The sequence below is a fragment of the Pyxicephalus adspersus genome, chromosome 1, assembly GCF_032062135.1.
Source record: "Pyxicephalus adspersus chromosome 1, UCB_Pads_2.0, whole genome shotgun sequence".
Lineage (NCBI taxonomy): Eukaryota > Metazoa > Chordata > Amphibia > Anura > Pyxicephalidae > Pyxicephalus > Pyxicephalus adspersus.
In genome coordinates, this window is record NC_092858.1 from 55,673,085 (window position 1) to 55,690,841 (window position 17,757).

The following is a 17,757-nucleotide window of genomic DNA, read 5'->3' on the forward strand; positions in this document are numbered from 1 at the left end:
ATCGGGTGTTGTGAAGTACAAAAAGCAGAGGTCAGGTGTATGCAAAGTACAAAGTGAAAAAGTAATATATACAAGCCAGTGCAGGGCACCCCTTTCATTTCACCACCATCCCTCCATTCATTGCACAGCAGTACACCTTATTTACATAACCTGTTTATGCATATTTGCACTAACATTGTACACACATACTGAACTGTATATGTAGACACACACCCATAAATATACATACTTACACAGATACTGTATATAAACCTATACTGCACACACATACACACTTACAATGTACACATAAATAAATGTATGAGCAAAAGCATTGCATTACAATTCTCATTTGGGCAAGTAATTGAAAACACGTAACATCATATTTTATCTGTCACATATACAGTATATGCAATTTCTATCTATATACAGTTAGAATATATACTTTAATGTAAAAACTGCAAACTTACTAAAAAAAATTCATATAATCTCAATTTTTTCTTTTATTTTTATCAGATAATCCTGTTATAATAAATTACCCTACAATTTTAATTTTTAAAAAGTTTTTTACTTTGAAAAAGGGTTCTTAAGTCTAACTATATATCATCTTTAGGTGATATTAAACTGTGATGTATATTTATTATTACATTTATTTCCTGTGTATACTTATACATTTATATTTAGTTTTCGGGTATCATTAGATCTGACGATTTAACATAAATTGTTTTGCAATAGCACCATTTGGTCACTTGACCATTTTTCTAGGTCATTAGACAGCTATGAAATTTCCAGTTTCCTAAGCTGGTTACTGTACATTGCCACATCAGACTGTGCTCTGTCTAATGTTACACCGTCAATTTGTACAAGGGAAATTTCACAACTTTTTTTACTCATGTCCAGAAGGACCGTCATTAACTGAAATTAGCATATACTTTTGTAATGTAAGAATAAATAATTTATTACATATGCCATTGCTGTGCCTTTTAATAGCAACCAACTCCAAATATGTTGTCAGTGTTTAGTTTTCATAGGGGACAAAAATTGACCAAGACAAATACAAAAAAACACATTTTAAAGCAGGTTGACAGCAACATTCAAACAGCTACAGTAGATGTCCAACCCCTTAGCTATTCCATAGGACCATTTTCTGATAATTTTGTACCCTGACTTAGTTTTTGTTTTGTTTTATTGAAGACTTTTGTGGCCTACTTCCATTAGGCACTTGTCAGTATGTTTTGGATCATACATCATCCATAGTCTGCGTAAAGTATGATATGCAGACATTTTGCCTATGGACAGGGTTGGAATTTTACTTATCACCAGAACATGTATAGAAAGGGTTAAACCTATTGTCAAGTTTTATTACTGTCTGTGCAGGAAATATTCATCCCCTTCATTAGTGAGACTGGCAGCAGGGAAACTAGGTGTAGGGCCTGCAAGCTCCATTGGTGCTTAAGGGGCACACTGGAGTGAGGAGAGTTTGGGGTGGGGTTAGCTAGGGGGTCGGGTCAGAAGTGAATAGGGAGGAGAGTAGAGGGGTTAAAAAGGATGTTAGTCGGAAGTTAGTAGGAGTTTTTGCGGCAAGAATATTCCCCTCCCACCCACCCTGTTTGAAGGACGGGGGCAGATGGGGTTTAGAAAAGTAAGAGTCCTAATGGTAATTTTGGAAGGGCAACCCAGACATAGGGTGCCCCCTTAAGGGTGTTACGGTGTGGAGCACCTGAAGCGGTGTGGTATAAATGGAAGTTACAGTATACTTGGTTGGTACGGACTTTACCTTTCCTGAGCCTGCTGCTTGGTACTTTACGTTTAGAGCTGGTTGGTTGAAATAGTGCAATTGGGCACTGTTGTTTAACTGGGGGTTTTATATATTTTATATTTTTATAATTGGTTGAGGAAGGTTTTATATAATAGGTTAATTGATATGCTAATGTGTATATTAATGTGGTGTTTGTATGTAAAGTTTGTATGTGAATTTATGTTATTTATGTTATTTAAAATTGCTTATAGTTTTTGGTATTTACTATTGAAAATTGGTTTTATTTATTTGGTAAATAAACGGCTGCCATTTTAAATCCAGTACGGTGTCACTGTGTTTTTTGGGGTAAAAGGGTGCGGTAATGGCTGGTAAGTTTAGGAGAAGTAGATTGGTGTAAAAGGGGGGAGGTGCAGGAAAGGGGGAGAAGGTGCGAGCTTGCCTGGTCATGTCCTGGTGACCATTTCAATTTTTATGGGAAACCCAACATTTTGAGATGTTATTGGAACAATCAATAAAGAAAAAATCAAACGCTTCGTAATATGTTGGCGCTATATAAATACTGTTAAATTTATAATAATAGTTATTATTATTATTATTATTATTATTAATATTATTATTAATATTCTAATAAATGTATGATGTAAAAATATCACGCAGCACTCAGACTCGCAGAGAAAGCTCCATCACTGCATGCTGACAGTCTCTTTGACATGTAATTTGCTTACTGTGTTTAATACAAAACTTTAGGCAACGGGTTAATGGCTAGCACAGATATGGAAATTTGAAAACCATTATCCATGACATCCCCAGAAAATAGAACAATTTTAGTAGCGACACCTATTCACCACTTTTTAATCCTATTGGTATTTAAGGCAGGTGGTATTATCCCCACCCACAGATATTAAAAGAAGACAAAGAAATTAAAAGTGTAAGAGATTGAAGCATGTTGGTGCAAGTTAGGAAAAGGTAGGTTGTCAACAATATTTCAATTACACTGATCAATAAACTCTAAAAATAAGTGTATTCCAAGTAGAATGCCCCTTATTGTAAGCTGTGTTTGCCTACCGATGTTACCTAAAGCCCAGCAACACTGGAATTTCAAGTGTAAATGTGAACAAGGAAATCGGCCTAATCCTCGGTATTTGGAATGCTCACCCTTACCCTTTTGGTGCCATGAGAAAGTTAGGTTCTGAGGCAGCGCTGAACTAACTGTTTTGAGTTGAGCTCCAAATTTTAGCATGGGTGATTTTGCTGAGATTGAATCTATGCAGTGAATGGAAAATTGAGTAAAATACTTTGAAAGCATAAACCTAAAATACATATAATTTTTCGGTTAAAGCAGAAAAAACAATGTAAGTTCGTAGTCTGTAAAGTGAGGATGCAGTGCGTATGTGGTATATAATGGGGATAGGGTAAGGTAATGTGATTTTTTCCTCTATGCCCCTAGTAGCAGGGCATATCATAGGTGACAAAAGCACGCCTGGTTCGTAGAAACATTTCCTCAACTCTGAAGGGCAATTGGTTGCCATAAAAAGTTAAACTGGGTTGACAAAATATCTGATAACACGTCTGCAGTCTTAGACTTGTGCTCTTTTAACATGGGGACAGTTTCTGAGAAGCTCCTGTCACCTGACATTAAAAAAAAAAAGTCCTTGTGATATATTAACACTATATTCTGGATAAAGTTGTGGGTCCAAACTTTGCAAGTAAGATAAGCGTGCTAATCTAAAAGTGTTCAAAACAACCAGAGGGTTGAGAATACTGGTCATGTTTAAATCCACAGGAATAGACCTTAATGGTCCACACAGCAGTTCCACAAACTATCTATATAAAATGTTGAAGAAACCCAGACCCAAGCAGTTGGGGGTAATCTATGAATAAAAAGACCATTTGCAAACTAACACTTTGGGAATTCCACACAAATGGGACTGTAAGAGCAGTGGAATTTGTTATGTTACAGCATTTTGGATAACAGCTCGGTGTACACTGCTATGTACAGCTCTAGTACATATCATCCGGGAGCCACATCATCCCCACCCAAACAATGAATATGGCCAAACACTATGAACCCACAAGAAGATAGGATGAAGATGGCATGGATGTAGTAAAATCACAGCCCTTAAAACGCTTTAGGGATGGGGGTGCTTTGGCAGTTAAGTGTGCCGCAAATGTGTGTAAATTTGAAAATGGCAGAACCCAGGGCACTAGCAGCAGAGTTTAATTCTGCTTCATTGTATATAGGATGACATCAGATTTTAAATTAATTTCTTTTTTACTTGGAACAAAATATATATTAGCAAAATGTTTCTTTAAATATATGGATATATACATAATGTAATGTACAGTTGGAATGCTTCAAAATAGAACCACAGATTCTGCTAAGTATTTTTAGCCTTGGGACTGTCCCAAAGAAGAAGCTTGTGTATAATATGAAAGTATTATCACATGAATGTGTTTACTCAACATGCAGAACTTTGATGACAACAATTACAGGTATACAGTATCTGCAAAATCAATATAATAACGTTTTACTGGTTGTCAGAAGCAAAGCAGCACATGCATGATATATCACTTCATTATAAAAGGTCACATTTATTCACATTGAATTATCCCAACAACATAAAACAAACAGTAAATCACAACATTGCATCACAATGTCTTAAAAATATGTTGGGAAATTCTAAAAATCATTTCCTCATATTCATTTTCTCAACAGTTGACCACAGTCCTTCCTAGTGAAGTTTTTTAATGTCAAAGAGTCAAAGAATACAGCCATTACTGAGGGGCTGAAAAGCAAGAAATAGAAACTATTAAATGAAGTGTAAACTTATTTTGTAAAAATTATTATTATTAAAAAACAGTTTTTTTAAAGCACCAACAGCAGCGCTGTGCATTAAATAGGGGTTGCAAATGACAGACAAATTCAAACAATGGAATTAATCTAGGAGGTGGGGGAAGTAGTACACAATAGGAGCGGGATATAGATTGGTGGATGAGTAGTGAAGGTTTAGGAGAAAATAATGGGTAGGCAAGTTTGAAAAAATGGATTTTAGAAGCTCTTTTAAGTGTGCAATAGCAGCAAGCTGAATAGGACGAGGAAGACCATTCCAGAGAGTTGGGGCAGCTATAAAAAAAAGTCTTGGAGCCCTGAGTGTGCTGAGGTTATGAGTGTGGAAGTCATTAGTAGGTCATTGGAGGAGCGAAGTGAGCGGCTAGGGGAGTATTTTTGTATCAGGCCAGAAAGGTAAGTGGGACAAGAACTGTGGAGGGATTTGAAGGCAAAGTACAAAATCTTAATTTTGATTCTAAGGTGAAATGAAAGCCAATGAAGATAACTACAAAGGGAAGGATGGATCAGTCTGGCTGCAGCATTCATAATAGATTGTAGAGGAGAGAGTCGGGTTAGTCGAATACCAGAGAGGGGGATGTTATAGCAGTCCAGACGAGAGATGATAAGAGCGTGTACAAGGAGTTTGGTGGTCTCTGGGGACAGGTAGGGGCGGATTTCGGAGATGTTGCGCAGGTGAAAGTGGCATGTCCTGGAAATGTATTGAATGTAGGGGCTGAAGGAGAGGGCAGAGTCTAAGATGTGTAGCTCTTCCTCTAAAACCCAGGTTTTAGCTAATTGGTTTATTGGTTCAACTGCATAAGAATTTTTCTGCTTTGGCTTACTGAATTATTGAATTATATCTACTGAATATGTTTTTAGTATTGGATAGAGTGGTTAGGGGTTACAACCTTTTTTTTTTGTAGTCTGTGAATTAGGAAGAATCACTTTATCTATATTAGTGTTGCCAATTTTCCAAGTTGGCAAAACTGAGGCTAAATTCAGATCCACAATATTAAATCTAAAGAAAAGTTTAGGCAGTTGAATAGGCAAACCACAAGAAATCTCTAACTGTGGACAGCATGCTGCTGTCTAAAGCCACAATTAGACATCAGATAGACAGCAGATAATCGTCACTTGAAAGAATATGTTTTGATCATTTCCACTGACAGATGAATGAATGAGTGTTGTACACACAGCATTGTTCTGTTCATTTTTTTTCTAAACAATTGCGATTAGGCAGGTCTATTCTTCCTTCTCCTTTCACTGTTCAGTGTTTGGAGAATGTTTTTTCAGACAGTTTTGACTGCAACAGTTAATTTTTAGAAAACAGTAGCAGGCCTAAATTAACCAGCAAAACAGACCTAGATGATATATGAAAGCTTTACTAAGCCTTTCTTTTCTAGACTTTCTAATTTTTTGCAATTGTTATGTTGAAACCAATCATATTTTTAGAACAACTTTCATGTCTGTTAAAGCAGAACCAAACTTTAAAAACAACAAATTACAAGCAGGCACCTCCACAAGGGCAGTATGTTGCTCCAATAAAACAAGCTAACCTACCTGTTCGAATTCCTATGTTGAATGTACACTGAGCTGCACATGCATGTACTACCCCAGCATACCCGTGTGCCAGGAATAAAAAGAACTCCCAAATGCTTGTGCAGGAGTTACGACACTGCAACCTGGCCAATCAAGATAGTTGGACCAGGAAGAATCTAGTGTTGGATTTAGAGGGGATGAGTTTATTTCTACTTTGTGTGCTCACAAAACAAGCTTATAGAATAAGCTTAAACAAGAGACAATTTTTTCCATGCTCCTTTGCTGGGACCAGAAAGATTTGTAAGGCAAATATATGATTGGTTGAACCTATGAGAGAAAGAAAATTCTCTCTACAAAGACCAAAATGAGAAACGCTCACACAGCCACAGCCACTGCTGCTTAGCACTAGTTGTGCTTAATAGGCCTGTGGGCTCTATCTACTCTTGCAGATTCCCAGTAAAACCTGCCCAAGAGCAAACATTTTAAACAATCAGCAGGGAAACCTAGAGCTTCCCTGCAAACAAACTGTTGCTGTTTTACCTTAGTAACCATATCTGTGATACCACTGTACCACATATGACCCATCCAAAAATTTGCCAAGTACTAATTGTTTGTTTGTTTCTTTCTTTTTGTTCGTTTATTTTTCTTGATTTTTCTGAGCGTTAACATATTACTAAACATTCAGATTGCAGAACTAGGCAGATGAGAACTGAAAAGCATACTTCACATTTTCTCTTCAGAGAAGCCTTAGAAATGTTTCTTGGAAATACAGTTTAGAGATCACAGTTCTCTTTTCTGAGCATTCTGTACATCTCTAACAAGAAAGCTTATGTGCATGTTTCACTACCACAAGGAAAGTATATCTCTTCCAAAAAAATCTCAAACTTCTTGAGCAACATATTCCCTCAAGGGTCGTTCCTGAGTTTAGATACCCAATAGGGTAACTTCTGAGTTTAGCCTCTCCTTTTAAAGTTTAAGCTCCTTTTTGGATTTGCATGCTTCTGTCCACTTTTTGCTAAAAAAAGAAAAAAAAAAGATTTTCCAATTGCTCAAGAGTATTGAGAAACCTGTTGGTGCACGTTTCCCACAGTTTTGATGTAACTTCATGACAGAGACGAACAACAATAATCATTTTTTTTTTTCTTTTTCGATTTGTGTCAAAAACTTCATATATATAGATTGCCACAAATGGCAGAAGCCTACACACTGATGTATCTGATACATTTGGGGTTGACAGTATTAAACTCTTCTGGAAGTAATATACATGATACATCTATGATGTCCCCCTCTTCATTCAGTGGTACAATTAATGCAAAGCTAAGAGTTAGCTATGCATCAGTAGTGATTTTATTTTTACAGCAAATTACATCTGTGTGTGGTGCTTCATACGTATTTGTAAGCTTTTCTTTGGTGTTTTTGATTTATGTTCTTTATTTGACTTCGTAACCAGGACAAAAAGTGAAATCATGAGTTGACCCCAAAACAAAAAAATAGGGGAAATCTTCCAATGGGGTGCTTTTGTGGCAACACAAGAGGTCTATGAGGCTATTTTACTAATTTTACTGACTTGGATGCAGCAATGAGCAAGGCTCCTACATTATTATTATTACAAAGTATTTATATAACGCCTATATATCTCGCAGTGTTGTACAAAATCTGTAGTCATATTACTAACTCTCCTTCAAAGGGGCTCACAATGTAATGTCCCTATTTCATATGTCAATTAACCTAACTGCATGTTTTTGGAACATGGGAGGAAACCCACACAAACACGGCTGGAACATGCAAACTCCATGCAAATAGTATCCTGGGTGAGATTTCTACTTGGGAAATGCTGCAAATTGCTTTTCCTATCTCAGAAAGTAGTGTGTATTGTTGCATGCTTGTAAATAATGCTGATGTAGCTGGAAATGTGTTAAACCCTTAGAGCACTCTGCATTGGTTTTTCCATGAGTTCATAATATTTCTATAAATTATTCGTCATCTAAAAGTATAAAGTCCTCTGTGTATGCTGTATTTTACAACACTCACTATACTACACACAGCAGCCCTGTGACACAGCTGCAGAACATGGCTTATATACACGAGTCATTGTATACAATGACGTCACCCCTGGCGCCTCCCCCAGGATCTCTATCCCCACCCACACCACCTCTTGTTTGGCTGAAATCACTTCCCTCACTGATTCTCCGGCCGCCATCTTTATTACTGGCAAGAAGGAACGTTCTAAGAGATTATTAAAGAGATATTTTAATATTAAAATGAAAACCTATTCCACCTATGAATATACGAGATAAGTACAAAAACTATTTATAAAAACAGGTTTAAAACGGGGAGCACTTAATAGCTCGCAGTCACTTGACTAACTTCCTGTTGATGTGATGGGTGCATGTCATAAGGCTTGTGTCACAGGTGTAGGGTGTGCAGCATTCCTCGGGGAGCGAGCAGTATGACACGGGCGGTGCTCACCTTGGTGCTGATTGGCGTGTCAGTCTGCATTGTGGCTGGGAGCCAGGTGTGGCCGGTACCATACAGGTAGGTGAGGTCCATTCCATGCTAACCTCAGTCATATACTTCTGCCATTCACCTCTAATAGACAGCCAGAATAATACATTATATTACATTAATAATACAGTAATCATAGCACTCCATGCAGGTGAATGAAGCAAATCTATAAATATAAAAAGAGGTGCTTTCTGCCTACTGACACACTATGATTAATAAGAATCTCTCTCATTTTATTTTGTCCATATTTACAGACGATTTGACCACCGTCCTAAGCCGGATCCCTACTGCCAAGCCCAATTTACATTTTGTCCCACTGGATATGTGAATGGATCTATTCCCTTGATGAAGGATGAAGACATCATTGAGGTTTTTCGACTGCAAGCACCTGTTTGGGAGTTCAAATATGGAGATCTGCTTGGTCATTTTGTACGTGAATTCTGATTATTCATAATATATTTTTTTTATATTTTTAAATAACCATGAGACTGCACATAATCCAATGAATTTCCCAAGCTAGAAATGTACTAAAAATTCTGTACACAATTCAACCTTCCATTGCACTTTCCATAAACTGTAGAAGAAAATATTGTTACAGAACATGGCAATTATCATCTAAGAAATGAGCAGAGTATACATTTCCTGCAGCTGATCACAGCTTTCCAGCATTTTATTATCTGAATATATTGCCATGTGTACTAATCAGTAGCATTTGTCTGAGAGTGTAGTGATGCACAATGAAATATAAGTGAACATGACATAAGTATTGTAGTATGCAATATAAAAACTCTCATGTACTCTATAGCTTGGGCATGAGGTCTCAGTCTTGCTCTGTACTGTGTGCTGCATTCTAATGCCCGGTCATATAGTGCCACTGATTATGGCAGCACCCAAGAGCCTTTCATTTTGGCTGCAGAAGTTGGTACTGGGAAATAAGCTTTTAGAATGCAAATGAGTGACTGTAAATGTTAAATTTGCATTCATTAGAGACATTGCTATGTTAGATTCAATTTGAAAAACAACATGAGTTTATAATATACTTTTCTTTTTTTTTTTCTTAGAAAATTATGCATGATGCAATTGGATTCAAGAGCTCACTGACTGGAAAGAATTACACTGCAGAATGGTACGAGCTCTTTCAGCTCGGTAACTGTACATTTCCACACCTCCGGCTTGACGTTGAGGAACCGTTTTGGTGTAATCAGGGAGCGGCCTGCTTTTTTGAAGGAATAGACGATGAACACTGGAGGAGCTTTGGAACCTTAGTTCCAGTAGCAACAATATCAGGTATAGACAAAGATGTCAAGCAATGGTTTAATAGGCTGTAAAGTAAAAACTGCAGGACAGGAATGTGAATAATTTTATCTAAAGCGAGTTGACAAACATTTTCCTCAAGTGCTGGAACTTGGTTGTTTGCTTTGTGCAGCTCCAATTTCCTGAACGCGTCATAAATTACTTTACAAGGTTTCCCAAACTCCAGCCTTTAGCATTCCATTATTAGGAAGTTTCAAGTGTTTGGACTGCACTTGTACAAATGTTAACTATTTAATAATGTAATATTTTTTCTTGCATTGTTAGTGATTTGTGAGTTGTATGCATTTGTGAAATCTTCTGGTTTCCAGTGCTCATTACTCTTATTCTTGCACACTTCACAATGGTTACTGTGCATACTGGGTCCTGCACCCATTCAGGATCATCTCAGTTTTCAGTGGGATTACAATGCCATGGTGTCAGTGAGACTAATAAATGACCTGGTTTTGGTAGGAGTAATACATTCTCGTTTGATAGTGGGAGTATGAAATGCCCAGTTGTTATTGGGAGTATTAAATGTCCCAGCGACATGGAGAAAAATACATTTGAGTAGGAGTATTAAATGCCCCAAGTGTCGGTATAAAATGCCCCAAAGTCAGTGATGGTAAAAAATACCCTGCTTTTAAAGAGATGAATGGTAGCCCTGTGTCATTGTTGCTAACTGATTAATATACAGTATTTATAGAACACCAACATATTATGCGGCGCTTCACAAAGTCCATTATAATGTCTCTAACTGTCCCTCAAAGGGGCTCACAATCTAATGTTCCTACCATAGTCACATGTCTTTAATACAGTCTAAGGTCAATTTTTTGGGGGGTAAGCCAATTATCATAACTGCATGTTTTTAGAATGTGGGAGGAAGCCGGAGTACCTGGAGAAAACTCATGCAAACCTGCAAACTTCATGCAGTTAGTGTCCTGGCTGGGCAGGGCAACAAACAGTTCCACTTTAAATACCAGCTCCCTCCCATACCCAGTGCAAACATCTTTAAACAGCCCTGCAGACATAGTAGACAGCAACCTGCCATTGTATTCTGTGTCCTATTTTGCAGACGAAGGTCTAATTTATCTTACTCATTTTACTTCTGTTTAATAAAATAGGTTCCATGTTTAATCAGCTGGCAAAATGGATAAAAGAAGATAACAATACTGGCATTTACTATGAGACATGGACTGTGAAAGAATCAATGGCACCCAACTCAACTTTGTGGTTTGATTCCTATGACTGCAGCAAATTTGTGCTACGTACCTACCAGAAGTTATCAGAACTTGGTGCCACCTTCAAGAAGAGAGTTCAGACTAACTATACTCGCTTGTTCTTGTATAGCGGAGAGCCTGTGTACCTGGGGAATGCAAGCTCTATTTTTGGCCAACATGGGAACAAGTCACTAGCAACAGAAATCCACAAGTTTTATTTCCCTTATAGGCCTCATCAGTCATTTAAAGAACTTATTTTAAGCATCATGGACATATATGGGAAATCTGTTTTACTTAAGACTTTTTATTTGTTTTATAATTTTGAATATTGGTATTTACCGTTGAAACCCCCTTACATTACGATTACATATGAAGAAATTCCTTTGCCATCCAGATAGGTGCTGTGTCCTATTTCTGCGATGTAATAAATTGTAACACATTCCATGTGTCCTTGCCATTGACTGGCTCACAATTCAGGTCAGTAACTGCAATCACCCCAAATGTGCCTTGGATTCTCATAGGGGTGTATTTATAATTTATTACCCTGTCAATTCAACCAGAAGTCCTCCTAATTTTCCTATTGTGAATACTGTACACTTTTAACAATTGGCCACTAGGTGGCAGAACGAGTCATTGTTTTATTATGGACGGAAACCAGAACTGTAGCTGTCAGCAAATGTTAACTGTGATTCATTTATAAATAAACCCCATAGAAAGTTTCTGCATTTTATTTATTAAATTCAAAATGCTTTACGGAAGCTTTAACCTAAGCTTTAAAGATGTGCCAAATCATATTTTAAAGTTATACAATCTATGTATTTGTCATATATATTACATGTTTTACTAGAACAGCCATAAAGAGTCTGCATTTTTTTTTCTGTATGGCCTGTGCCACACTCCTAGACACATCATAGTTAGCAGATAGGTGTAAAATGGAGGGGTTATCTGCTTGTGTAATATATTTAAAGATCACTGGAAAACCATTTCTCTTTTGAAAATAAATTGTAGTTTTCAAGAATTATTTGAATAAATTTTGTTTAGTTTGACATTTTATATGGATACTAATATCTTTGAAAAACATAAACTTGCGATTCACGTTGAAGATTAGATTGTCACAAGATGGTGCTGATGTTTTCTATATAATGATCTGCCTTCTCCACATAAATTTCACTGTGTTTACACTGGATATTGATATATTTCATGAAGACGTGAATAAGGGGACATTTTTACTAAACTTTAGAATAAAAAATGCAAAATCAAAAAATGAACCAGTTTTTAAGACTTTTCTTTGTATCATTCACACTAATCTGTTGCGTTTATCACTTCACACACAACACATAGGGAGGCATCCATTGTAAATGGTACCCTAGATGCTAAATAGCAATGCACTGATGCATACCAACCTGTCTGTTTTTATTGACATTTATTTAACTAATTGGGGAAATGAGTGGGGTACTTATCTGCCTAGGTGGGGTGGATGTCTTGCTGTCTCTTATTAAAAGGGGCTTCCATAATCCACAATAAACTCCCTCCCACAACAAACCCCTGTTCTTTTTAGGAACAAGATTTGAGTAAGAGTTCCTTCCGGTCACACTGGGAAATAAGGGAATTGTGCACAAGGTATGAAGCTTTAGTCTGGCACTGTCCTGGTGCCGGTAATGAAGTTGGCATTGCCTAAGTGATCCCTTGCCATGCAGGAATAGTTCTGGCCCAACATCACTGGACAGGCATATTGCCACTGACACCAATGCTGAGGGTTTTTATTGTTACTTTTACCAAAGCTCAGGGTTTTTATTGTTACCATTAACACCAGTGCTGGGGGTTTTATTGCTACCACTAACACCTGTACAATTATTGATGCCACTGAAACTAATGCTGAGGGTTTTTACTGTTGCTAATGACAGTAATTCTACCACTGATGCCCCCTGCAGACAAGGCTTCTTGGAAGGGACCTATCCCTGTTAAATAGATGTCTTTTCCTGTATTAGCTTACGTATAGCTATTGCCTGATATTTTTAAACTGGAAATTGTAAAACACATATTGATTTAGATATGGCACCCACTGGATGTATGGATACAAATGTGCCGCCCCCCCCCCCCCGGATCGTTATAGTTGCATACTACTGTAAGTGGCTAAGAGCTTCATTATTCTGCCAGTACTGGAAATAGCAACACAATACGTGTAAGTGCATCTGGTATGAAGAAGTTTTTCAGTGTGTTCATGAGTTAACAGTCAATAAGAAGATATTGCACCTTATTTTTAGATTTTCTTCTAGTTTCCCAGTAAATATATAATTGAAATTTGGTTTTGTAAAAATGAAACTGGGTTCCACGTTTAACTAGCCAACGTTAATTCTCCATTTATCCTTGTGGAGACTTGACAAATGAAACAGTACACACATTTCAGTTTATATTTTTCGATGTAAATGAGTGTGTGTAATCTTCAGACTAGCATAAATGTCCAGTACATTTATTACACGCAGATTGACATGTTCTTGCAGTTGACTGTAAATCTTTTCAGCCACTCTCATCTTCTGTAAAACACAAAAAAAATCAGGATATAAATGAAAAAAAACATACCTAAATTAAACACACAGACCCGTTTTCCTGCTGTTAAAAACCAAACCATACTGGCTACCTACATTGAAAGCAAATCTCGAGTACCAAAAATTACCAAAAAGTTTGGGACTTTTGCAAGTACTCAGTCTGGTACAGTTGTGTACTGCTCTGTAAAGGTTGGGTTACCTGTTTAAAGATCATCTGTACATGTAAAAACAGCAATATAGAAGTGCAATAATATTGTTGATTTTAAATGATCACAAAGATTTTTATTTCTGAAAAAAAAAGCACTAACCTTCCCTACCCTTATGTTTAGTGAAGTATATACAGTATAACCTTTGAAGGGTGAAGGCCTTAGAGCTGTCATCTGTTCCTGCCTTTACTACCTAGGGAGTCATGGATTAGGAATGAATTTGCAGTACATGGCTACATGTTTATTTCAATTTAGGGGCTCACTAGGTAGTGGACACAAGTACAGTGACAACTATAAAATTTGCATCTTTAGGGCACTTTCATGCTTTCACATATTCTGTGTGCTACAATGCAGAAAGACACTGGTCTAAAAGAGCATACAAATACTAGTTATCACTATAATCTATAAAGCTTTTAACATAAATGCATTCTGCTGCATTTTTTTTTGTGGTTTGATAAAAAAAACGTTACGTTGAAGTCAATGGCAATGTATGGAAAATGCACTAATGGCACAATATAGATTTAAATTGATGCGTTATTCACGTCACATGATGGGAAATTATGAAAATAAAAAATAAAAATGCAAGCAAAACACACCTAAAACTGTATCACAATACATTGAAAAATTTTACTGTTGTCAAAAATAAAAAAAATTACCAAATATGAGATATATTTAAATACATATCATACAGATATGCACCTGGAGTCCTTTTGCATTGTTCCTTTGTATTGTGTTGCTGTGGTACTTGTTATTATTTAATATTTTATTATTTGTGTTGTATTATTATATTAGAGTTAGTATTGTTTTTTGATAACTATTATTTCATAACACCAGATAAAAAGTTGAATTGTTCTAACCTTTGCTCTGGATCTTGAAATCCTCTGGCAGCAAACTGTCCTGTCTGTTCCCAAGAACAAATGCCAGGAAGGAGAGAATGAGGGCATCCATGATGGCAATGATAGCTAAGATATATGCCCAGCGTATTGTGCATGCTCCTATCGTGTATTTATCAGTCTTGTCTCCGCACATGCGTTTGACTTCTGGAGAGTCCCATCCATCAGGGTAAATAAGGCAGCCAATCATCAGCCCAGCTGCTGCAAGGACAGCACAGAAATTCCTTCAGTATGCACAATGGCTGGACAACCAAGGACTGGAATTATAGTGTGGATTTATAAGACAGGCTGACAACAAAAAATTGCATTAAAGCATTGATAGGACTAATGAAAATAAGGCCTAATATACATGAGCAGATCTGCTTCCAAATTTGCACTCAACTAATCCCTTAATCGATAACGCATTAATCAGAAGTCCCAAAACACGGCACACATGTGATTTGAATGTGGACTGGATGTACCAATGCTTCCAATCTATGCACAACCCAGGTATACATTAAATCTGTCCATATCTACTAGCCTTACACCAATTTATCAAGCTAACCTAAACTGTGTCCTCACTTACCTGAAGCCAGCTGCATCCATGCACACACCTTGTACACTGTTGCTGAATTGCAGAAGAAGAAAAGACTGAAGGCCAGCATGGAGCCCACCACCAGAAACATTGACACACCAACAAAAAACATGGCTGTTTTGAAGGCTCCTGAAGGTATAGTTTCAAAGTCCAAGGCGCTTCCTTTGCAGATAAGCTCTGAGGTTAATGCATTGCCTATACAGTAGCTAAACAGTCCAAAATAACCAGCCTGAGGTGTATTTAGGCTGTCTCCAATCCAGTATGGCTGGATGAAGACTTCTACCATAATGATGGAGAAACAAATAGTAAACACTGCCCACAAGACACCAATGGCACGAGCATTGCGAACATAGTTGGTATGGTAGATTCTTGCTGCTTCTTTTGCGGGTAACAACTGGGGCATGTTGAATTCAGCTGGTTTATTCTTTGCAAATCTAAAACATTTTAGAGAGACAATGAGACAATGTCAGTTTGTGATGGCAACAATGTGAACTTTGGTCATCTCGGCTACAATTACATGTAATAAATAGTTACAAATGTTCATTTTATGTATTTAAGTTTATTTTGTGTATAATGTTTTAAATACATACGGTACCCAGTCTTTGCTTTACAAATAAACATTTATTATATGACAAAAGATTTCCAAAGCACTATGCTTTTTCTATTGAGATTAAATAGGAAGAGCTTGCTTTGTAGGTCAATTTGTATGTTACTATTATGTTGACTCAATGGAGGTGGTTTACTTTTAGTGCGGTTTAGTAGTTTAGGTTATTCACTTAGCAAAGCAAATAATTACTCTACAGGGGATAATTCATGTAGTTTATTGAATGCGATTTAAGTTAACTTTTAAAAGAATACCCAAATCATATGCGAGGAAATGTAAAAAAAAAAAAAACATGGTTGTTGCATGTGCATTATTGGATGGTTGAAAGCAGCAGATCTTCTCCCCATTCACTAATTGAATGTGGTGATAGCTCACCTTGATGAGTGAAAAACCTAAACTACTTTATTAAATCAACACTGTTTTATTTGAAAAAGCTGCAGATGTTTTGTTCACTTTGTTCTGAAATTCAGATTCTGGTATGTCCAGGTAGATCCCAACTCCCGACGCAAACTGCATGCGCAGGTGAGAGGAGCAGGTGGTTTAGTGAGAAGGAGGTCATTTTCAAAAACTACTCCACTGCATCTCTAACCTTTTAACCTACCTGTAAATACCAATATTGTAAGTCCTTTTGATCATTGATTTACCATTCCTAACTAGTTAACATGAAACTTGTTAACTGTTATGGACTTTATGATCTGTGAATAATCTGATTGCTACTAACTAATAAATTGTTGTACATTTCCTTATTGACAAAAAATAATCCTTTTTGTATGCTCATCCAGAATACTAGGAGTGAAGTAATAACCTAATTTTCACTCAGTAACCCAGGGGTTGGCACTAATCTGAGCGATAGTAGGAGTTACCTGTTCCTTTGTACTATTATCACTAACATATTTACTATACACAGGCCATAGTACATATAGCTGTAGACAAATATAAATATATATATATATATATATATATATATATGTTAAAATACATGCCTAGACCTTAACTGTATAATTAGTTGCAGTTCATTATTCCATGCAATAGCCAAAATCTACATAGTAGACATTCCTATAGTATCAAAAGGTATATAAAGTCAAAATTTTATATAGAATATATTTACCAACGTGTCTATCCTGTCTTTAGAAATATTTTTACTTAGTGGTTTAATAACTGATTTACTCTCCTAAATTTTAAAATAAAGTACTATCAAAACTGACCTTAGATTGTAGAGCTGATCCAATTAAATGCTTTTGGTAAATTGATGTTTCATACTAAGATAACTGATGATCCAGAGTCCGACTGCTCTTGGGAACAGGGTAAAAAAATGTGAGTCTGTAACAATGAAACTTAATAAGATAACGATGTAATGGTAAACCCTCTATATTATTCATGGTGAGCTGGTGTACTGTGTCAGCTGTGTGTTCCTTCCTTTGGCTTGAAAAGAGTTCACATCATCCCCCAACCACACCAATGCATTATGGGAATAAAGGTAATCTCCTTACCAATGATTTCTCTATATTTAAGTTTGCTCTAGTCTTCAGGATTAGGAGAGATTTCCTAGCCATGTTTATAAAAACCTATAATTGTATTATATTCCTCTTTGTTTTCTTTCAAGGTTTGTTTACCATTGCTGTCATATTGGTCAATGCTAAAAATATTATAGAAATGTGTCCAAACAATAAATGATTAGGCAAAAGTAGCAAAACTCTTTTACATCCACATAATGCTTCCAATAACTAGTGAAATAATTATAGGTTGCTTTGAGCCTGACTTGACCAACAATGTAGTAATGGAGTTGACATACAATTACCTTGTTACACGGTA

At 36.6% G+C, this 17,757-nt stretch overlaps 2 protein-coding genes across 2 annotated transcripts; one reads left to right on the forward strand and one right to left on the reverse strand.

The window, feature by feature from the left end:
- The first annotated feature begins 8,467 nt into the window (after positions 1-8,467).
- On the forward strand, positions 8,468-12,140 carry CLN5 (CLN5 intracellular trafficking protein). Its single transcript, XM_072410797.1, has 4 exons — positions 8,468-8,642; positions 8,867-9,041; positions 9,674-9,899; positions 11,027-12,140. The coding sequence occupies exons 1-4, from the start codon at positions 8,557-8,559 to the stop codon at positions 11,518-11,520; spliced, it is 981 nt and encodes a 326-aa protein (XP_072266898.1). The 5' UTR covers positions 8,468-8,556; the 3' UTR covers positions 11,521-12,140.
- Positions 12,141-12,501: 361 nt separating this feature from the next.
- On the reverse strand, positions 12,502-17,575 carry LHFPL5 (LHFPL tetraspan subfamily member 5). Its single transcript, XM_072410811.1, has 4 exons — positions 17,151-17,575; positions 15,333-15,775; positions 14,732-14,968; positions 12,502-13,656 (listed from the first exon to the last, which is right to left on the reverse strand). Exons 2-4 carry the CDS (start codon positions 15,742-15,744, stop codon positions 13,640-13,642), a joined length of 666 nt encoding a protein of 221 aa, XP_072266912.1. The 5' UTR covers positions 15,745-15,775; positions 17,151-17,575; the 3' UTR covers positions 12,502-13,639.
- Between the last annotated feature and the right edge of the window lie 182 nt (positions 17,576-17,757).

What these genes read in the sequence shown, in the direction of transcription:
- CLN5 (XM_072410797.1), top strand. Translation starts at nt 8,557, where the DNA reads ATGACACGGGCGGTGCTCACCTTGGTGCTGATTGGCGTGTCAGTCTGC. An exon ending in GAGATCTGCTTGGTCATTTT is followed by an intron (nt 9,042 to 9,673) that starts GTACGTGAATTC and finishes TTTTTTTCTTAG; the next exon opens with AAAATTATGCATGATGCAAT. An exon ending in TCCAGTAGCAACAATATCAG is followed by an intron (nt 9,900 to 11,026) that starts GTATAGACAAAG and finishes TTAATAAAATAG; the next exon opens with GTTCCATGTTTAATCAGCTG.
- LHFPL5 (XM_072410811.1), bottom strand. Translation starts at nt 15,744, where the DNA reads ATGCCCCAGTTGTTACCCGCAAAAGAAGCAGCAAGAATCTACCATACC. An exon ending in ATGGATGCAGCTGGCTTCAG is followed by an intron (nt 14,969 to 15,332) that starts GTAAGTGAGGAC and finishes CTGTCCTTGCAG; the next exon opens with CAGCTGGGCTGATGATTGGC.